This window comes from Acipenser ruthenus, chromosome 23 (assembly GCF_902713425.1).
Source record: "Acipenser ruthenus chromosome 23, fAciRut3.2 maternal haplotype, whole genome shotgun sequence".
Taxonomy (NCBI): Eukaryota; Metazoa; Chordata; class Actinopteri; order Acipenseriformes; family Acipenseridae; genus Acipenser; species Acipenser ruthenus.
In genome coordinates this window covers 15,937,263-15,955,958 of record NC_081211.1, presented here as the reverse complement: position 1 = coordinate 15,955,958, position 18,696 = coordinate 15,937,263, and the positions used below count along the sequence as shown (strand labels likewise).

General features: G+C 39.9%; 1 protein-coding gene across 1 annotated transcript in view; it reads right to left on the bottom strand.

Moving 5' to 3' along the window:
• LOC117413276 (ankyrin repeat and KH domain-containing protein 1) overlaps positions 1-18,696 on the bottom strand; it is a 75,622-nt gene that overhangs the window by 19,493 nt on the left and 37,433 nt on the right. The window contains 13 exon segments of the mRNA XM_034022217.3: positions 126-242; positions 430-525; positions 787-949; positions 3,387-3,562; positions 5,563-5,776; positions 5,932-6,074; positions 6,457-6,602; positions 6,887-6,998; positions 10,088-10,224; positions 14,002-14,778; positions 16,943-17,045; positions 17,399-17,542; positions 18,018-18,145. Of these exon segments, the coding sequence (XP_033878108.2) occupies positions 126-242; positions 430-525; positions 787-949; positions 3,387-3,562; positions 5,563-5,776; positions 5,932-6,074; positions 6,457-6,602; positions 6,887-6,998; positions 10,088-10,224; positions 14,002-14,778; positions 16,943-17,045; positions 17,399-17,542; positions 18,018-18,145 (2,456 nt within the window).

Genomic DNA, 18,696 nt, shown 5'->3' with positions numbered 1-18,696 from the left:
CATGTGACACATTAGAGATGAGCAGATGGCTTTATCAAGTTTAAACTGGAAGTTCAGCACATTGTGGAGCTGCATACTCAGTGGTATACTCAAAGGAACATGTTTAGGTAGAAGCTCTTGCTCACCTTCTCCAAGTCCAGTTCTTTCAGCAGGATGCTTGCGTTCTTGTTTGCTTCTGCTGCTTGCTGGTCTTTGGCTTTAACTATGGTTTCCATACACTGGTGGCATTTCTTCAATAACTCCTGAAAAGGTAATTTAAAACTAAACTTCGCTTCAATCATGAACACACAAAAGCAACAGACTCCATATGGAAAATGAAATACTGATTAAAGAAAATACTTAGACAGCAGTTAGCATTTCCTGAAATCTATAAGGATGAAGTATAAACCATATACAACTTGAACATGAACAATAAAAACAAACACATACCTTATCAGCAATGGTAGCGATGTATCTCATGCATTCAATGTCAGATGGGAACTGATTAACCTCTTTCACTAGATACTGTACTACTTTCACATGGCCCTGTAAACACACAATTGAATTATTACATTTCACACAAACTGGGTACAAAAGTTGCATAGCATTGGGAGAATTCGTAGAATCTTATTTTCTACAGGACAACCTTTTCATAAGCTACCAGATAATACTTGGATTTCAACTTTAAAATTGGAGGCTGAACACACTATTTCAGTATTACAACTTGGTTTCTCTGGACATTCAGCAGTGCTCCTGTGCCACGGCGGGTCTATTTAACAGCGGTTTGTTTGTGGCTCATGCACACACCTTTCGGAAAGCTGCCATGAGCGGGGTGATCTTCCTGTTGTCTGCAGCATCCACATCAGCACCAGCCTGCACCAGGAGCTGCACCACGTCGAAGTGGCCACCGTTCGCTGCCAGCCAGAGGGGGGTGTTGCCCTTCTTGTTACGGACATCAATATGAGCTCCTCTGTAAAATAGAAATTTTAACTGTTTAGTAAGTTCTTGGTTTAGGTAAATGGTATTTTCAGAATACCTTTTAGTGACACAGACCAACAAAAAAAATTCTGTATATACACAAGACTAAAAGTACAGTGCACCCTCGCTGCAACGTCCTTCATAACGATGAACCTGGCCCTGGATCCCAACTAAACAATACAAAATAAATGAATAAATACAAAAATGATGATCTAGGCCCACACTGTCAACATCCCGTTCCAAGTAAAGACCAGCACAAGAACTGAGACCTGAGGATCTGATGAACTTTCATGTCGGATCTATTTGGAATGAAAGCTCTTTCAGTCTTTTCACTTTTGCATGTTGAATTGAAACAAAACTGAAACTTTAGGATTTGATGCACTAAAAATTGGATTTTGAATAAAAGTTTGGGATTTTTGCTTTTTTTGTTCTGTGTTTTAATTCTTCAACGAATCGGATAAAGCACCGGCAGAATACTGGATACATGTCACGAACAGCTATGTGTAATTCTACTTTTTATTCACAATGTCATCTCAGTAACTTACTCCAACAGTTTATCATTCATTTTGATTGTCCTTTCGCTATAACGAACCCCTCTCTAACAAACAAAAGGCTTGGACCTTTGCTATAGCGAAGGTGAACTGTATGATCTTCTCTTGTTTAAAAGTTTAGCTCAATTAATTTTACAATCCTGGAAACTACTATTGTAAGTGACTCTGCAGCAGCAGTTGTTGATGCATAGTTCAACCTCTAGTCTCTGTAAGTCGTTTTGGATTATTATTAATAATAATAATAATAATAATAATAATAATAATAATAATAATAATAATATTTTAGCTTGACTGTCTCCCCAGGTATGGGGATTTTGAAAGGGGCTTGTGCCTTTGGCCGCCTATGAAAGACATTGTTCCTCGTTGGAGGCTTAATGTGGTGCTTGATGCACCCATGACGCCTCCATTTGAGCCCTTGCATTCAGCTGAGCTGAAACTTATTGCTGAAAGCAGGTTTCTTGCTTGCAATCACCTCCACAAAGCGGTTGAGTGAGATGCAGGAATTCTTTTGCGAAAGCCTGCTTAATTTTTGCAGAAGCCAGGACAAAGGTTACACTCCGTACCAATCGTGCTTTTTTGCCAAAGAATATCTCGGCATTTCATGTCAGCCAGTCTGTGGAATTGGAGGCTTTCCATCCACCACCTTTGTCTGACAGAGAACAGCAGCTCCATACACTCTGTCCAGTGCGAGCCCTAGCGTATTATGTTGACAGGATGAAAAGATGGAGACAGTACGATCATTTTTATGGCTGTCTAAACATAGACTGTCGAAACGGATAGCAGACGCAGTCAGGACTGTCCCTGAGCTCACTGCCCATTCCACCAGGAGCATGGCAACTTCGGGGGCTTTATTCCAGGGTGCATCTGTCAAAGACATTTGCAATTCAGCAATATGAGCTACTCCCCATACCTTTACCAGGTTGTGGATCCTCAAAACCCTGGTTCTGGAACTAGAGTGTTGAGGGTGGCTTCTCAGTCGACCCTTACAACACAGAAATAGAGGAAAGGTTCTCCCTCAATTCTTTAGCCCTAGTTACTTGTTACTGGGGTTCCGAATGGTAACGCACAAGGCAGCCTCGGCTTAGCCTTGTAGCAGTCCGGTCGTGCAGCAATGTTACCCTTGCGACGGGCTTGGGTATACTGACCCATTCGGTAATGGTTACATTTCATACTTGAAAGAGAACGTTAGGTAATTATCAGAACTCTGGTTCCCTGAAATAGAAATGTAACCATTAACCTTCAAGGTCGCTGCATCCATTATTGCTGCATCCATTATTGCAGCAGGCTTGAAAGAAAAATGACGCAGAGATCTGTGAGCACTGTCCTTTATACCCTCGGGGGCAGGCATTACTGTGCCCCAGGCTCAGCTGAGCAGCTTTGTTAAATCTTATTCAGGTTTTGGGTCTTTAGGGTTTCTTAAATGATGAAGCGTCACTAAAGTTAAACCTATGTTATTCATAGCCCTTTTGATTTAGATGTTATTTAAATACAATGCTAGATCTTTAAAAAGTCCACTCCCCTTCTGCACCCTGCCCATTTTTCCAGACCTTCATAAGGATTAAAAAAACACCCTCAACATGATACATATTTTCTTTGGACCAAAATTCAGACTTCAATTTCACTGAAACTGATGAATTTCAAGGAATAGTTTTCTATTCAGAAGCACCATACTGTAAACCAAATAACTAAAATGAACCCTGTATCTACAGCCCGTCAAAGTGTGAGTAGACCAGTCACCCTCCTTTCAAAGTTTCACTGTAGACTCCCCTATAAGTCTCCTCTTTATACATATTGTAAACTGCTGCTGAAAGTGGCAGTCCTGTATTTAAACGTTTCTTCAGGCGATTGTGGTTTCTCAATTCAGTATGAGGGAGTCACCTGTTGATAAGCAGCTCACAGAACTTGTAATGGCCCTTGTCTGCTGCGATTGTTAAAGCCGTGTCCCTGGATGAAGGCACTGGGGGTGCGTTGACATCAGCTCCTTTGTCAAGCAGGACCCTCCCAACCTCAGCATACCCTCCAGATGCAGCTTCCATCAGGGGGGTAAGGCCAGTCTGAAGTGGGGGCAAATAATATTTATTTAACATCAACCAGTTTTCATGCATAATTCATCAAATAAGAACCAAGAGATACCTCAAAAAGACAAATAAAAAAATACCTGACAGTCATTTTATTAATTTTTTTCCCCTATAGCATATCACCCTTTTTTATGTCCTATAATTTAAATGCGCAGGAAGGACCCTATATTGGCAATTGTAAAGTCAGGGGTATTTTCAGTAAGAGATTAGCACCTGCAAGTACATTAAAAATAATCCCATTGGGTCAAAGTACAAATCAGTTCAGGAGGAGTTAGGGACAGAATTAATCATTTTTAAATATAGCTTTTTTTTTAAGCTTTATAAAAATCACATGACTTGAGCTCAGTATTTTGTTATCCCAAGGAACAATACTACTCAAACAATCAACAATCTGCTCACTATTTAAAATGTAAATAACATTATGTATGTGCCCAATGAGCTACTGATGTAAAACGTAGACTGACAATATAGCGAGAGACCCATAGAAAAACAAATAGGCTAACAAATACTGAACAACCACTCCCTTGTTTTATCGGGTGCGTCAGGGTCCAGTATAAATCCTCAACGCAACCTGCTTTTTCTCTTTTTTGTATAAAAAGCAGCACACCGTTTTACAGCGGAGGGTAATTGCTTCTCATCAACTTGTCTCCAATTAACTTCACGAGTCTTCCTCTCCTTTCTCAAATGCATAAACCCGCTGGATTGAAACATTGAAATAATCTATTCCCAAGACCTCCAGACCTGAACCCCACTGAAAACCTCTGGAGTGTGATCAAGAGGAAGACGGATGGTCACAAGCCATCAAACAAAGCCGAGCTGCTTGAATTTTTGCGCCAGGAGTGGCATAAAGTCACCCAACATCAATATGAAAGACTGGTGGAGAGCATGCCAAGACACATGAAAGCTGTGCTTGAAAATCAGGGTTATTCCACCAAATATTGATTTCTGAACTCTTCCTAAGTTAAAACATTAGTATTGTGTTGTTTAAAAATGAATATGAACTTATTTTCTTTGCATTATTCGAGGTCTGACAACTCTGCATCTTTTTTGTTATTTTGACCAGTTGTCATTTTCTGCAAATAAATGCTCTAAATGACAATATTTTTATTTGGAATTTGGGAGAAATGTTGTCAATAGTTTATAGAATAAAACAAAAATGTTCATTTTACCCAAACACATACCTATAAATAGTAAAACCAGAGAAACTGATAATTTTGCAGTGGTCTCTTAATTTTTTCCAGAGCTGTATATTGCAGCTAAGGCAAACACAGTTAGACAGTAAAAATGGGGAGCCAACTCCAGGACCGCGATATATCCAAATCCACAGTATAGCGATGGGCGGTAATAAGGGGTATGCATGCATGCATACATACATACATACATACATCCATACACACCCATTTCATATTTTACACTTATGATGGCAGACCATTGACAAGCTGCAGTTATGTTTGCTGCTTCAGCCATGTACATTGTGGCAAAAAGGAGAAATCATCAGGTCACGCCACAACAGAACTGTCTGGACCATACAACAACCTGATGGTGGAGCTCCAGTTGGAGGATGCGGACAGCTACCGCAGATTTCTGCGTATGTACACCACCACCACCTCCTGTCACCGTCAGCTGCTAGACATTGTCACGTGACTCCACCTTGCTCACTGATTGGATACTTGTCCACGGCAATCGCATCCGCATTGCAAAAAAACAGAGCCCCACTTGATAGACTGCGAATGAATGCATTCCTATCGAGCCTGATTGCACGGTGCAATAGTGATGCGATAATTATGCAATCCATGGGTTGCAATCAATTGCATGCGATTGCATCGCATGGAAATCGCATAGTGTATCGTGGTCTTTAGACTTGCACATAGCATTAAAATAGAGCCCTCTGGCATCTAGACTACTTGATGTAGGAAGTTGTTTGTAGTGCTGCACTGAAGAGAAATGTAATGCAGTTCCACAGAGCTGCTGCTCACCTTTGCTCTGTGTTCCACATTTGCCTTCCTATCCAGCAGCAAGCTGACTACCTCGGCTCTGCCTTGGAAACATGCAAGTGTGAGGGCAGTGTTTCGATTGGTCTCAATCTGGGCGTTGATATCAGAGCCCATATCCAGCAGGAGCTTTACTGCTGGCACGTGGCCATTCATAGCAGCCAGCATCAGCGGAGAGATCCCTAGCTTGCTCCCAGTTCTAAAAAAAAAAAAACAACAAAAAAAACACACAACAATAAAACACGGCGTTAAACATTGTGATAATATTCAACGAACACAGCAACGCAAAGCACATCTCCTTGTACAGCTGGCTTTTGGGGTGCGTATAATTTGTACGTTAAACTAATGAGTTACCTTGAATTAATCTCAGCCCCAGCATTGAGAAGGATCTTGATGATGTTGACATAACCCCCCGATGCAGCCAGGCTCAATGGCGTGTAGTCGGAAACATTGCGATGCTCTTTGTTTGCACCACGCAACAGCAGCAACTCAACCACCTAAAGAATATATGAAAATAGGGCAACACAGTTAAATCGCTCCGATTTAAGAGATTACTGAGACTTTAACATTTATATTGTTATTCTACAAAAAATATACTTGAACTTGACAGAGGTAAGCCGGTATGTCCAAGTGTGTGGTCTCCATAATCTAGAAAACATGACTATATTGCAGACCCTTTAATACAACTATACTTTAAAATAGTATTGTGCTTTCCGTGAATTACCTTTATTTATTTTTTATTAGAAACAACTTGCATTTAGACAAACTTTATCAATAATAAATAAAACTAAAGCGGTGTCAGCACTTCGTGTTGGCAAAGTTTTTCAAGAAAGTTATTTGTTCCCAGGCTGTGATAAGCAGGTGTGCTTTGCACCGTACCTCTTGTCTCCCCCCAGAGCACGCCAGCGATAGAGGAGTGTCTTTGGTTCGCTCTGACTGCGCCTCGATATCGCCCCCTTTGTCCAACAGGATTTCCACCACCCCCACGTGCCCTGCAGTGGCTGCCAGAATGAGAGGCGTAAAACCTGTGAAGAGAGAAGAGGCCTGGTTACAGACACACACCACACAGGATACTGCAACCCGGAAAAGCAAACAAATCTTTTTCAACATCTCCGTGGATGGATTTGAATGCAAAGCATATACTCCAGGTGCAGCAGCTGTTCCCTTTTTGAGTAACATGTGTATTAGGCATCAAAGTCAATGCCTACATGGGAAATCAACACCTAATGCAAAAAGCACACACCTTATTTATGTCTGCCATAATACATAAAATGTCTAATAGGATAGTTTCAATAAGTCTTCAACGTACCCTTTTTGTCCCGGTGTTCAATGTTGGCACCGCGGGCTATTAACACGGATACCAGCTCCTCATGTCCTCCTGCACACGCCAGTGTTAGTGCCGTGTCATGGTTGCTTTCCGTCTGAAACGAGCCAAAGTATTAAAAAACAACCAATATTGTCCGATTCTAAGACAGATGACTGCATTTGTAAGTTGCTTCTCCCCATTAATACCTGGACGCTGACATCTAATGTTTATTATAAATAAATAAATAAATAAATAAATAAATAAATAAATAAATAAATATAATCACACACAGACAGTCTAAGTTCACTATAACGAACCTTCTTAGAAGGAACCCCCTTATTTTTAGTTTATAATTCTTTTAAATATACAGTTTAAATGTTGATCAATTTGAAGTGGTCTTGAAAGAACTACTGTATAAAGATATACTGTATAAAGATATTCAATTTGATCTGGGCATTTCTTCATTATTCTGATACAGCAAATTGCCAAACCCTACTACAGTGAACAGCCAATGCAAACCCCATTATTCTGTGGCGATGCACGATATAAGATAATGTATAACAGCTAGCATAAACCAAATTATTTTTATATATTTTATTACAAGCAACCCAAAACACTGTACAAGTTCAGAAAACTTGAAATACGTTATGCACTCAATACAAACACTATTCTCTCTATATATTAATATTACAGGGTGATTAGAAAGTAAGTTTACCACATCTAACCACCCCGTGTGGGGTCCTAACATACACATTTATAAAAGATCTGGTTGAAATGCAGTTTGTTCCCTGATAAGGTGCAGAATAGGAATATAATGTGGTAGCCAAGGAGGAAAGAACTTTAGGAAATTAAAATAAATTTGGTGCTGTCAAAGGGTATGTTAACGTTTAGCTATAGAGCAGAAATGAAAATATTACATTGTTAAAATGTAAAAATGTATCAGTTCTGAGAATGTTGAATTTTTACAGGATCACACTAATCAATTTGAAAGATTAGAACAGACACAACATTAGGTTATTATCATAATCCTGGTTCCCTGAAATACAAATGTAACCATTACCGTATGGGTGTTTACCTCCTCAAGACCCCGAAACCTATATCAAAGCTGCTCGTCAGAGCCTGTGACGTAGTCATGCCCGTCCCTGAGGGCATATAAGGACTGCACGCACAGATCTCAGCACCATTTTCCCTTCAAGCCTGCTGCAATCATGGACGCAGCAACCTTGAAGGTTAATGGTTACATTTTTATTTCAGGGAACCAGGGTTATGATAATAACGGAATGTTCGCCATCAAGTATGAACTGTAACCATTACCACATGGGTGAGTGTACCAAAGCTGTAACAAGGGGAACATTAAAGAACGACTGGAATGCTACAAGGCTAAGCCAAGAGGTCTCCACGGCTGGCCGCTCAGGAGCTGCAAAAGGGCTGAAAACCAGAGTTTCCCTGGGCCAATAAGTGGCTACTAACAGCACCTTGGCCCAGTCCTGCCTGATTTTCACCAGACACAGCAGGAGCATGACGAGCGGTGGGAAGGCATATAACAGTTGCCTCGGCCACTGAAGTGCCAAGGCATTTAATCGCCAGTGGGTCCCCGCCTCCTGTTATGGAGAACCAAAGGGGACAGTGGGGCGATTCCTGGGAGGCAAAGAGATCTAGCTCTGCTCTCCTAAACCTCTCCCAAATGAGGCTCACCACCTCAGGGTGAAACCCCCACTCAGACACTGGGAACTCCCATTGAGAGGATGTCTGCCGCCTACTTTAAATCACCCCGGGCAGGTGTACTACCTGCAGTGAGAGGAGGTTCTTGAGCGCCCACACCATAAATCATGCGGGCTACGCAATGGAGACTGGGAGACCTGAGGCCGCCCTGGTGGTTTATATAAGCCACCACGGTAGTGTTGTCCATGGACAAGCACATGTCTCCCTTCTGCAAGGCCAGATGAAACTGCCTGCAGCTCCAAAAAAATCTATGTTGAGACCCCTAGCAGGGGAGTTCCATATCCCCTGTGCCCCCATGCCATTCTACACAGCACCCCAGCCAAGGCTGGATGCGTCCGTGGTGATGACCTCCCTTCTGGTGACGCTGCCCAGCTCTACGCCTAGGCATAGATGGGCAGGTTGTGTCCACCAAGAGCGCGCCTATAGACAGTGGCAAGACACTGTCACTAAGCGGCCATGGTTCAACGCGTGCTAAAAAACCCTGCTGTTGATATTGGCTTGGAGACCCAATGGAAGGGTCTGGGAAGCTGCTGCCATCAAGCCCAGAAGTCTCTGGAACATCACTACCGTGAGCGCTCTGTTGAGTTTGAAAAAGCGCCAAACAGGCGGCTATTCGCCGCACTCGGTCATCCGACAGAGTGGACAGCATGGACCTGCAGTCCAAGCACACTCCTAGATAGGAGGCTGTCTGCGTAACTGTGAGTTGGCCCTTTGCACGATTCACAGACAGGCGCAACCAATGAAGGTGGCCGGTGACGAGCTCCGTGTGAGCCTCTGCTGGACACTGGGCACAAATTAGCCAGTCGTCCAGGTAACTGTGCACACCAATGCCTTTGAGTCAAATGGGGCCAGGATAGCTTTCATGCACTTTAAAAAGACACAGGGAGCTAGAGAGAGACCAAATGGCAGGACACGGAACTTATACTCTGTTCCTTGATAAGCGAACCACAGGTACCTCCTGTGCCCTGGTTTTATGGGGATGTGCAAATACACGTCTGAGGTCCTCTGTGGCGAACCAGTCGCCTGGCCTGACTGACTGAAATAGCTGTTGCAAAGTCAACATTTTTGACCTCCTTCGACCGAGATACAGGTTTACCTGTCTGAGGTCAAGGATTGGTCTGAGGCCCCATCCCGCTTGGTCACTAGGAAGTACCTGGAGTAGAACCCTTCCTTCAAATGGAGAAGGTGTACCATGCAATAGCCGAAAGAATTGCACAGAATAGCCAGTCTGAACAGTAGTAAGCACGCACATGTCCGTGGTGCACTGACGCCAATACTCCAGGTGGCTCCCTGAAAAGCTCCTAGGGCTGGTGCTGGGCTTGTGGCTTAGCTTGAGGTTTTTGCTTCTGCGCCTGGCGGCGAAACTTGTCAAAAGTTAGGTAATGGTTATATTTTGTACTTGATAAGGAACTATAATTCATTTATCTATCAGTGCTACTGGCTAAATAAGTTAAAATCTGCAAACAATCCAAGTGCACTTACATGTGCGTCTATATCCACTGAAGGATAAAGCGGCAGCATCGAAGGAGGGGAGGCGCCGTTACTTGGGGTCTGTGCCTGGGGCTGGGGTGAGGGCGATGGAGTAGTGTTCAGCATGGCAGGCACTCTGCTACTCACAGCTGGAAAGAGAGATTACACGATCAGTAACATTACAGATTGAGAACACATGAAACATACAATGCAAATATACATGATGGAAGAGAGAATGTCAACTTAAACTGAACTACCTTAAATCAATTTCATTTAGCAATAATTTGAAATTACTTAGATTGTTGTCTGTCCTCTCCCCTCCCCCCTTGCTATAACATAGATTTGTTGTTGCTACCTTACTATGCACCTCTGCATTTGTAAAAGTAGTAACTGGTCAAATTCAATCAGTTATTAAATTGGGGCTTAAAATGACAATCACATTATGCCTTCAGTGTAAAAAATATGAGCCTTGTATGCCACAGACTAAATCAAGACTTTTCAGATACATGTAAGGGATGCAATTTTTAAAAGCAAAACATTGTGTCAGCAATGCCTTGAGATTACAGCATTGCCACAAAAACGAGTCCAATTCAGTTAATTTTTTTTTATTTATTTTTTTTCAATCATTTAACCATTTCAAACTCTCAGAAAACCAGAGATAACCAAGCTGCATATCTACTATAAAAGATACTTGAACAGAAAAAAGCAACCACTTTATTTAAGATCAAGTGGATTTAATTTTGTTAAAATCTATTTATTCAGGATGATCCCATCCTGCAATGTGACAATGCACAGCCTTTCAGCAGCAGACCCGTAGTTAATTTCACATTGTTGCAGGGTTTAGCTGCATCTTTCTATAAAACATTCCCTTTAGAAAATGGCTTTTGGGAGCACCCAGACCTACCCTCACCGAGTGTGATGCCACAGTGCATTACGATGTCATTGTGAACACTACTGCAGGAACCGATTCACTAACAACTAGTTATTTTAACAACCAACAAGATTTCACAGCAAAGTGAGCGCACTTAAAATATGTATTCAACAAAAAAGTGGAGCCACTTTTATGTCCAGCCATAGGTATGTATATCTATATCTACAGATAGATTGCCGTGGACAAACTTTATAATTTACTTGGAATTGTATTTAGCTTTGCCACATGTGATACATTAGGTACGGCCTAGGCTGGACATTAAAATGGCTCAACTTTTTTGTTGTTGTATACATATTTTAATAGGATACATGCAATTTTATAATAAAAACACTCAAACATAACATGTATAACTCTAAACCTAAACTACTTCTCTGCTTAGTCATACATTAGATGAAAATATTCTACAAGTGCCATTCACCTTTTACATAATCTAGTTCCTCCCATTAGCTTTATTGGCATTCAGTTACCTCAGTCAAACTGTACTGATGCAACAAACAAGACAAAAAATACTACAATAAGAAACTTGATGTAAGCAAGCAAAGCAAAAAGGAGTACAAGTTGCTAATGAATTCAAACATGTTACCATCACTTTATAAAAATCAAAGTAACAAAAAACTACCTGCTGAAAGATCAAACAACTTTTACTGGTCCCTCTAACTCCAACTAACACTTCCTATACGCAAGAATATAATCAAAAGGAGGGGAGGGCGGGGTGACTGATCTGGAGATGTCACAAGATGCTATAGAAGCTGGCCTTTGCTTCCATTTAAATTATTTTCTCACTGAAATGCTGTTGTATCCAGAATACGACTCCTAAGTTACAAGAACAGCTTTTGAATTCCTGTGGCAGTTGTGCTTCAAGGGTAATGCATGTTTACAGGCAGCCTTCTTGAGGTGGTCTTGTGTACATGTCAGGGGTTTGGAACGCTGAGAGCCATTATTACAAATGGAGTCATATCCCAGATAGAACACTGACCAATGGCCACCACTGTCATCCAGATAAGAGCCAACATCGTTCAGTGAACCCATAGCCTTCTAAACTGAAGTTCTGCATTTATCAACAGCTACACTTCACAGAAAACACATTTACAAAGTCACCGTCATAGAACCAATAAGCAGGACAGTAGACTGCATCACATACGCTGCTGTTCTGGAGACTTTCATATAAAAAAATGACTATGTAAACCCTGTTCCAATTTTCTTATCTCTAGCACAGCATGACGGCCTTAATCAAGAACACAGACCTCAAACTTAAATAAATACAAAATACATCAAAGAAACTTCAACTGGTCAACCATATCTGCATTATTTGGGAGACTAATTACATACTAACTAATGGCAATATACCTGTGGTAATGACATGCTTTTGGAAATCAACAAGTCCACCTTTCAGGTAAACCAGTTATCAACTAAACGTTTACTCTGGACTTTGAAAAACTGCCAAAGTCTTCTAAAAATTAGCAGGATTAAATAGAAGCACAACCATCCCAATTTGTCTGTGTATGCGGAATTCTGTGCCTATTCCATGTAGTAAAACAGTTATCCAAACTAAAACGCTTAGATTGCTAGGAATTCAGTAATAAATGTTATTTTTTTGTCACTTGTAGACTAGAAGCAATAGCATATCTCTCCATAAAAAAGCCATTCTGGGATGCAGGTGAGAACTTCTACTTAAATGAATGAGAATGAGGATGCACTGAATTGTGTCAAACTTATTGGGGTTTATTCATGAGGAGTCTTTGTGCCTCAACATGCAACTCTGCTCCAAAAAGTAAATTTCTACAGCACAACACAGTGGTAAATGGAAGTTGATCAACCCATTGTTTCATTTATTTTCGGCTATGCAGCTTGGCGTTTCTGATTTTCTGAGTATGTGGGGGAGGGGCTCAGGGGCTTGCTGGCTTCATTAGCGCTTAACAGTTTCGATTCTTTCTTCTTCAGTTCCTTTGATTTCACTGTTCCCGGTGTTACATCAGTAGGGCTTGAAGTTTTCGTTTTTTATTTTCCAAATCACTAGCTCCCTTAAATATTAATTAGTAGTTGTTAAGCTGTCTCTGCATCCTAATAAAAGAGAAAACTATTCATTACAAACTGGGTTTAAGATTTTTGTTTGCTACAAATCAAGGCGATTTTAAATGATGGCTGCTATCAATGTAGACTCCGTACTGGGTATTTTATGCTGAAAAGAAAATCTGTCAGAACAACTGTCAAACGAGTGGGGGAAAATAACAAAAAGCACAAACTAGGCAACTGCAAGAATGAATTGCAATTAGGATCAGGGATGAGCAATCAATGTAATGTGTCACCTCTGTTTGAAATAAAAATAAGGCGAAACAGAATCGGGCTCAGTCAACTCAAACTTCAAGCCCTATACATCTGTCTTGTGGATCAATATGAATTGAGTAATAACTGGTTTAATTAACTTGATTTCTTACTATTAAATTCCTTGGGTAGTCTGTGGGTTGGTTTACTTTAAAACTAAAATATAGTTTGGTGGAATTTTTTAACTTGAGATTCTGTAACAGCCAGAAAAGATCCTGGAAATAAATACCCCTTGGCTGGCTATAGCTATAGAACCCAACAATATAGCCAACATGTTTTGTTATTTTCAAATATTAAAAGATATAAAATAAAAACACCAAAACAATGATGATAGGGAGCAACAGCTTTTTTATTTAAAACTAATAACGTTTTGATATCAACTTTTTAATATAATTGAAGATATGGGACAGTATATTGCTTTGTATTACGTACATCTTAACAAGGACAGTGCTTGCAGCATTATATTTTTTCAATATTTTTTTATATACTTTTATATAGAAATTTTAAGTATAGTAAAGGGTTCAGAAAGTTCCTTAAGAAGCCCAGATCACAGGTACTTCTGTTCTAGACTAAGTATTCTAAACATTCCTCAAGTGTTAAGAATGATCATGTTTGGGGCATGACTACAGGTGTAAAGCAGGAAAGAAAAGGGAAAAAAAAAGTCTTAACCCACCTGCCATAATGTCATCAAGGGTGTCAGTAAGCGTCTGTGCAGGAGTAGCAACCATTAATCCATCTGGTGCTTGGGTCAGCAATCCCTGTCCCAGCCCAGCTAACTGTTGCTGTCCTAACATCTGCTGGTTAACCATGACTCGCTGGAGGTCAGGTGTGTTTGTGTTGGGGCTCTCCAAGTTAATAGAGAAATCTGTGGACTGCAGCACTGGCAATGGCTGGATAGGGATGAACCCTGTTTGGATAGGTGGGGGCGTCTCCTCTAGTTGCTGTTGCGACTGGCTTTCTCTGTACAGGATGGTGTCTACCTGGGGTAACTTGGAGAAGTCTTCGTCTGGCAGATCATCCTCTTCCTCTGCCTGATCAATGTCCTCTCCATCCGAGCACTGCTGGGCTAGTAAGGGTGGTTGCTGCAACTCTGGGGAGTCTTCTTTCAGTCCCTTGGCCTCCATGTACTCTTTGGTAAACTGCTGCTGCGTTTTCAGTTGCAGCTGCCGTTCGACCTTCTGCAGTTCTTTCAGGATCTTTTTCTTTTTCTGCACTTGCTCTTCCCTGCTCTTCTTCAGCTCTTCGATCTTGTCTTTGGTCAAAGGTTCGCCCTGAATCAGCTCCAGCGACTGCAGCTGTGCCTTCTCGATGGCGCTAATTCTCTGTCCCAGCTCATTCAGCTTGCCCTCAGTCTCTTCCACAATGCATTCTAAAGGTTGGTATGGGTGGAAAGGTGGCAGGAGGTCATGCTCAGCTACCTGCAGGGGACTTGACCTTTGCTTGGATGCACCTAAGCACATGAAAAACGATTGGAAATAAAATAAAATAAAAAAAGCCATGCAAAAAATTACTTGCCCAATTGAAAAAGTTTAAAATATCAACACACTTCTTTTTTTTTTTTTTTTTTAAATCTCGGCTCAATAGAAAATCTGTCGCCGTTAAGTTTTTATAAATAGGCAATGGTTTTGTTAAACTGACTACAACACACTTCTAGTCTAGCCTTTGCCCAGAAACAACTTATGAAATGAATCAAACAAAAAAGTTGTGATCCCAAAGCCAAATCCACCATGAGGAAGCTAGCTTAAAACGCACAGCTGAGGATATGGAGAAATAATGCATGACTGACTAGTTACTGTTAGTGGCTCGACCCAAATATACCTTGTAAATCCACCCAACAAAAATTGCATCCGCTATCTGTAAAAAGGCTGCATGTTTAAAAGCAACAATAGCATGAACTAGCACCATTTCTCTGAAATTTCACAAATCAAAATCAATTCCTACATTCTAAACACTGCATTTCTCTATCGTACCAGGCAAGGGGTTTTGAAACCCTGCCCAATGGTGCCCGAGAAATCTAAGATCAGGGAAGGAATCTTGCATGTGAATGTCATTTTAAAGCCATCTGTTTGGCTAGCAGGTAAAACTGCTGAATTACAATTCTGCATAACATTTGTAAATACGCTTGTGTGTACATATTTTTTACATTCAAGATTTAAGTGTCTAACATTCACATTCAATAAATATACATTTGCAGAGTAATTTGAATAGTGGTTTTAATCTGAAGGAAGAAACATGGATTACAATTTCACAAACACATTCCTCCCACAATAGGATTGTTTTCTGTTAGTAAAGGTGAAACAAATCACATAAAATAAATCTGACTAAAACAGGAGTGCACTTATACGGGGCTCTCTGCCCACCTGTACACCAATCAGCTGTTTATATCCAAAAGGAAACCATTTCAGAAATTCAGTGTGGTACTTACCTTTACCATATCATTGTTTCAAACATACTATTTACATAAATCAGCTATCCAAAAAATGTCACAATTGTAAAAGGCCAAAGCTTCTAACTGATTAGTGCATTTGTTTAGTACATTACTCCTCTTAGCATTATCCAATATTACTAAATATTTGCTAATTAATGGCTAAAAGTACTTGTTTGCAATGAAGCCCTTCACTAAAAGTTGACTGAGGTGGGGAAAATTCTGAAGCCACTACTCCACACACCCACAGTAAGAAAACAAAAAGACAGCACAGAAGTTCAGTCAGCTATGCTTACAAAATACTGAAAGTGTAGTTTGAGTTTCTAACCAATTAAAAGGTAAAACAGAACGTAAAGTGTTTAATATGTAAGCACTATTCCACCAAAAAAATGTAACTGACAAATCCAGTGAGCCACTTTGTGTATCTAAAGTTGGATTAGTTTACTTTCTGCACCACTCAACATTCCATTTAAACTCCAAGCAAGCCAACATGTACATCACCTTTCGCAGATCAGCCAGCATTATTGGTCTCTTCACTTCTATAATGACCCATTTAAAAAATGCAAACACCCATCCAAGAGAATATTTATTCAATTGGAATAAGAAAAAGAGACATGACGTGATAAAGCACCCGGAAGATTTGAGAAACAAACCAGGCAATTTTACGTTGCACAACACAAAATCGGTACAACAATGTGTTTCTCAGGCATGCAAAGATGAGCATAGGCAAAACAAAGTCTTGTACCAGAAATGGTATTCCAGGAGTTTATGCTACAAATGTTAAGCTGCATGCGTCATAAAATTCATATATATATATATATATATATATATATATATATATATATATATATATATATATATATATATATATATATATATTCATATTTTATATTTGCATCACTCAGACACTAACTTGTAAATTTAAATTTAGTAAAACGTATAATATTCAGTGTTGCATTTTTAAAACAGGGTCACTGTGCAACAAGCAATGTAATTCAATCATAGCACAGCCTACTCCTAGTGTGCCCTACAGTTCTGACTGATTGAACACTGTCTACTGTCAATCTAGACTAGCAAGTCAAAGCTGGAAGTTAAGCCTTTCTACAAATACACCAGTCTCAGTAAGTTTTACAGTAAATACATACACATTATTAATTAAAACCTTAAATTGACATAAATCATTACTAACCCTTATTGGCCACAGGAGGTGGTGCTGCGATGTTGGAAGGTGCTCTGTCCGGCTCCTGGGGAGGAACCACCATTGCAAGAGCTTGGACTGGGACACGTGGAGCCTGAAAAGGGGTTCAGCACTGCTTCATACTGATGACTAGAGTACAACTTAATAAAAACAAACAGTCTATCCTCCTCCAACATCTAACCAAATTGACAAAGCAAGAAAAAGCTTCCTCAATAGATATAAATATATATTTTTTTTAAATTGACTATTTTTTTGGCATTAATGTAAAATGGTCTGACGTGCTTGTATACATATACATTTTAAAATTGCATTTGTGTTTACATTACTGCCCTAACTCAATCTCTCAAATCAACTTTTATATCTTATTCATCCACTACAAACATACCTATCCTTTATTACATCATGTATTTAAAAAGCTATGAGCAGATGCCGTTAACAGATTCTTACCTGAGAATGGTCATGGGAAGGAGGTGTAAGCTGGGACATATCGGGCGCAGGGACCGAGAGAATGTTGTTTGGATAATCTAGCAAGTAGGAGACTACGTTTGTGTGGCCACCCTTAGCAGCTTCGATAAGCATGGTTGATCCATCCTACACAAAGGGAAGAGAAACAGTCAAACAAATGTTAAGACCACTGTCTAAGTGAATCTCTATACTTTGCATCTGTCTCCAAAATAAAAAATAACCAGATTTGAAGTAAGATGGAAGCAGCTGTTTTATTAAAACATACAAGACAGATTGACAGATTTTAAATGCAGTATGTATATCTATTGTTAACTTCAACCAATACCATGTAAACAAGTTATTTTTGCATTAGTTTTCCATTATTTCTCACCTTTGCAAATATGAAAAAAGGTAAAAAATATATATATATATATATATATATATATATATATATATATATATATAAAAAAGTCATTGGAGGTATGGCAAGGTCAAATCAATCCATGTACTATAATGTAACGCACAGATAATGTATTAACTGAATTCCACTGATGCTGTAGACTGTGCTGGTCAGTTAGGTTTGAGGAAAGGATCAACGAGCAGTCATGAAGGTACTGCTTACCTTCAATCGATGTGTAGGGTCTGCCCCGTGTGCCAAGAGGAGCTCAACAACAGCCAAGTGACCTCCAGCGCATGCCAGTGACACCACTGAATGATCATTGTTAGCTGTAGCCCTATTGACGTTAGCACCTATAACCAAAATACAGCAATGTTGATAAAACTCCAACAAACATATGAAAGTATGGTCACCTAAAAGAACTGAATAAAACTAAAAGCTGCAAAAGTTTAAGCGTGTAAACACAAACAGAAATTGCACTGTGCTAAGATCTTGAATATATTTTACATCATTTAATATGTACAGTATCTTGCTGTTGTACCACTGTCGTTTAAAACATTGACAATTAAACGCAAGTAGTAATACAATACAACTTTAAATACGAATCAGTGCATTTACAAGAAACATAAGAATTCCGATATTTTTCGGAAAAGATAGTTTTCCGAAAAGTAATTCCGATATCAAGTCACGTAAAGAGTTTTCCGAAAACGTATCGGAAAATTCCGTTAAGTGATTTTTTCAATATTCCAATAGTATTCCGAAACCTAACAATTTATGTCATGTAAACACACTTTAGGAAACTCGATTCTGATAGTGTACAGCACATGTGGAAACCTTGTCATCATTCCCACACGTGATTATTTAAGCAACTATATACATATTTCTAGTATGGCAAAATAAAATA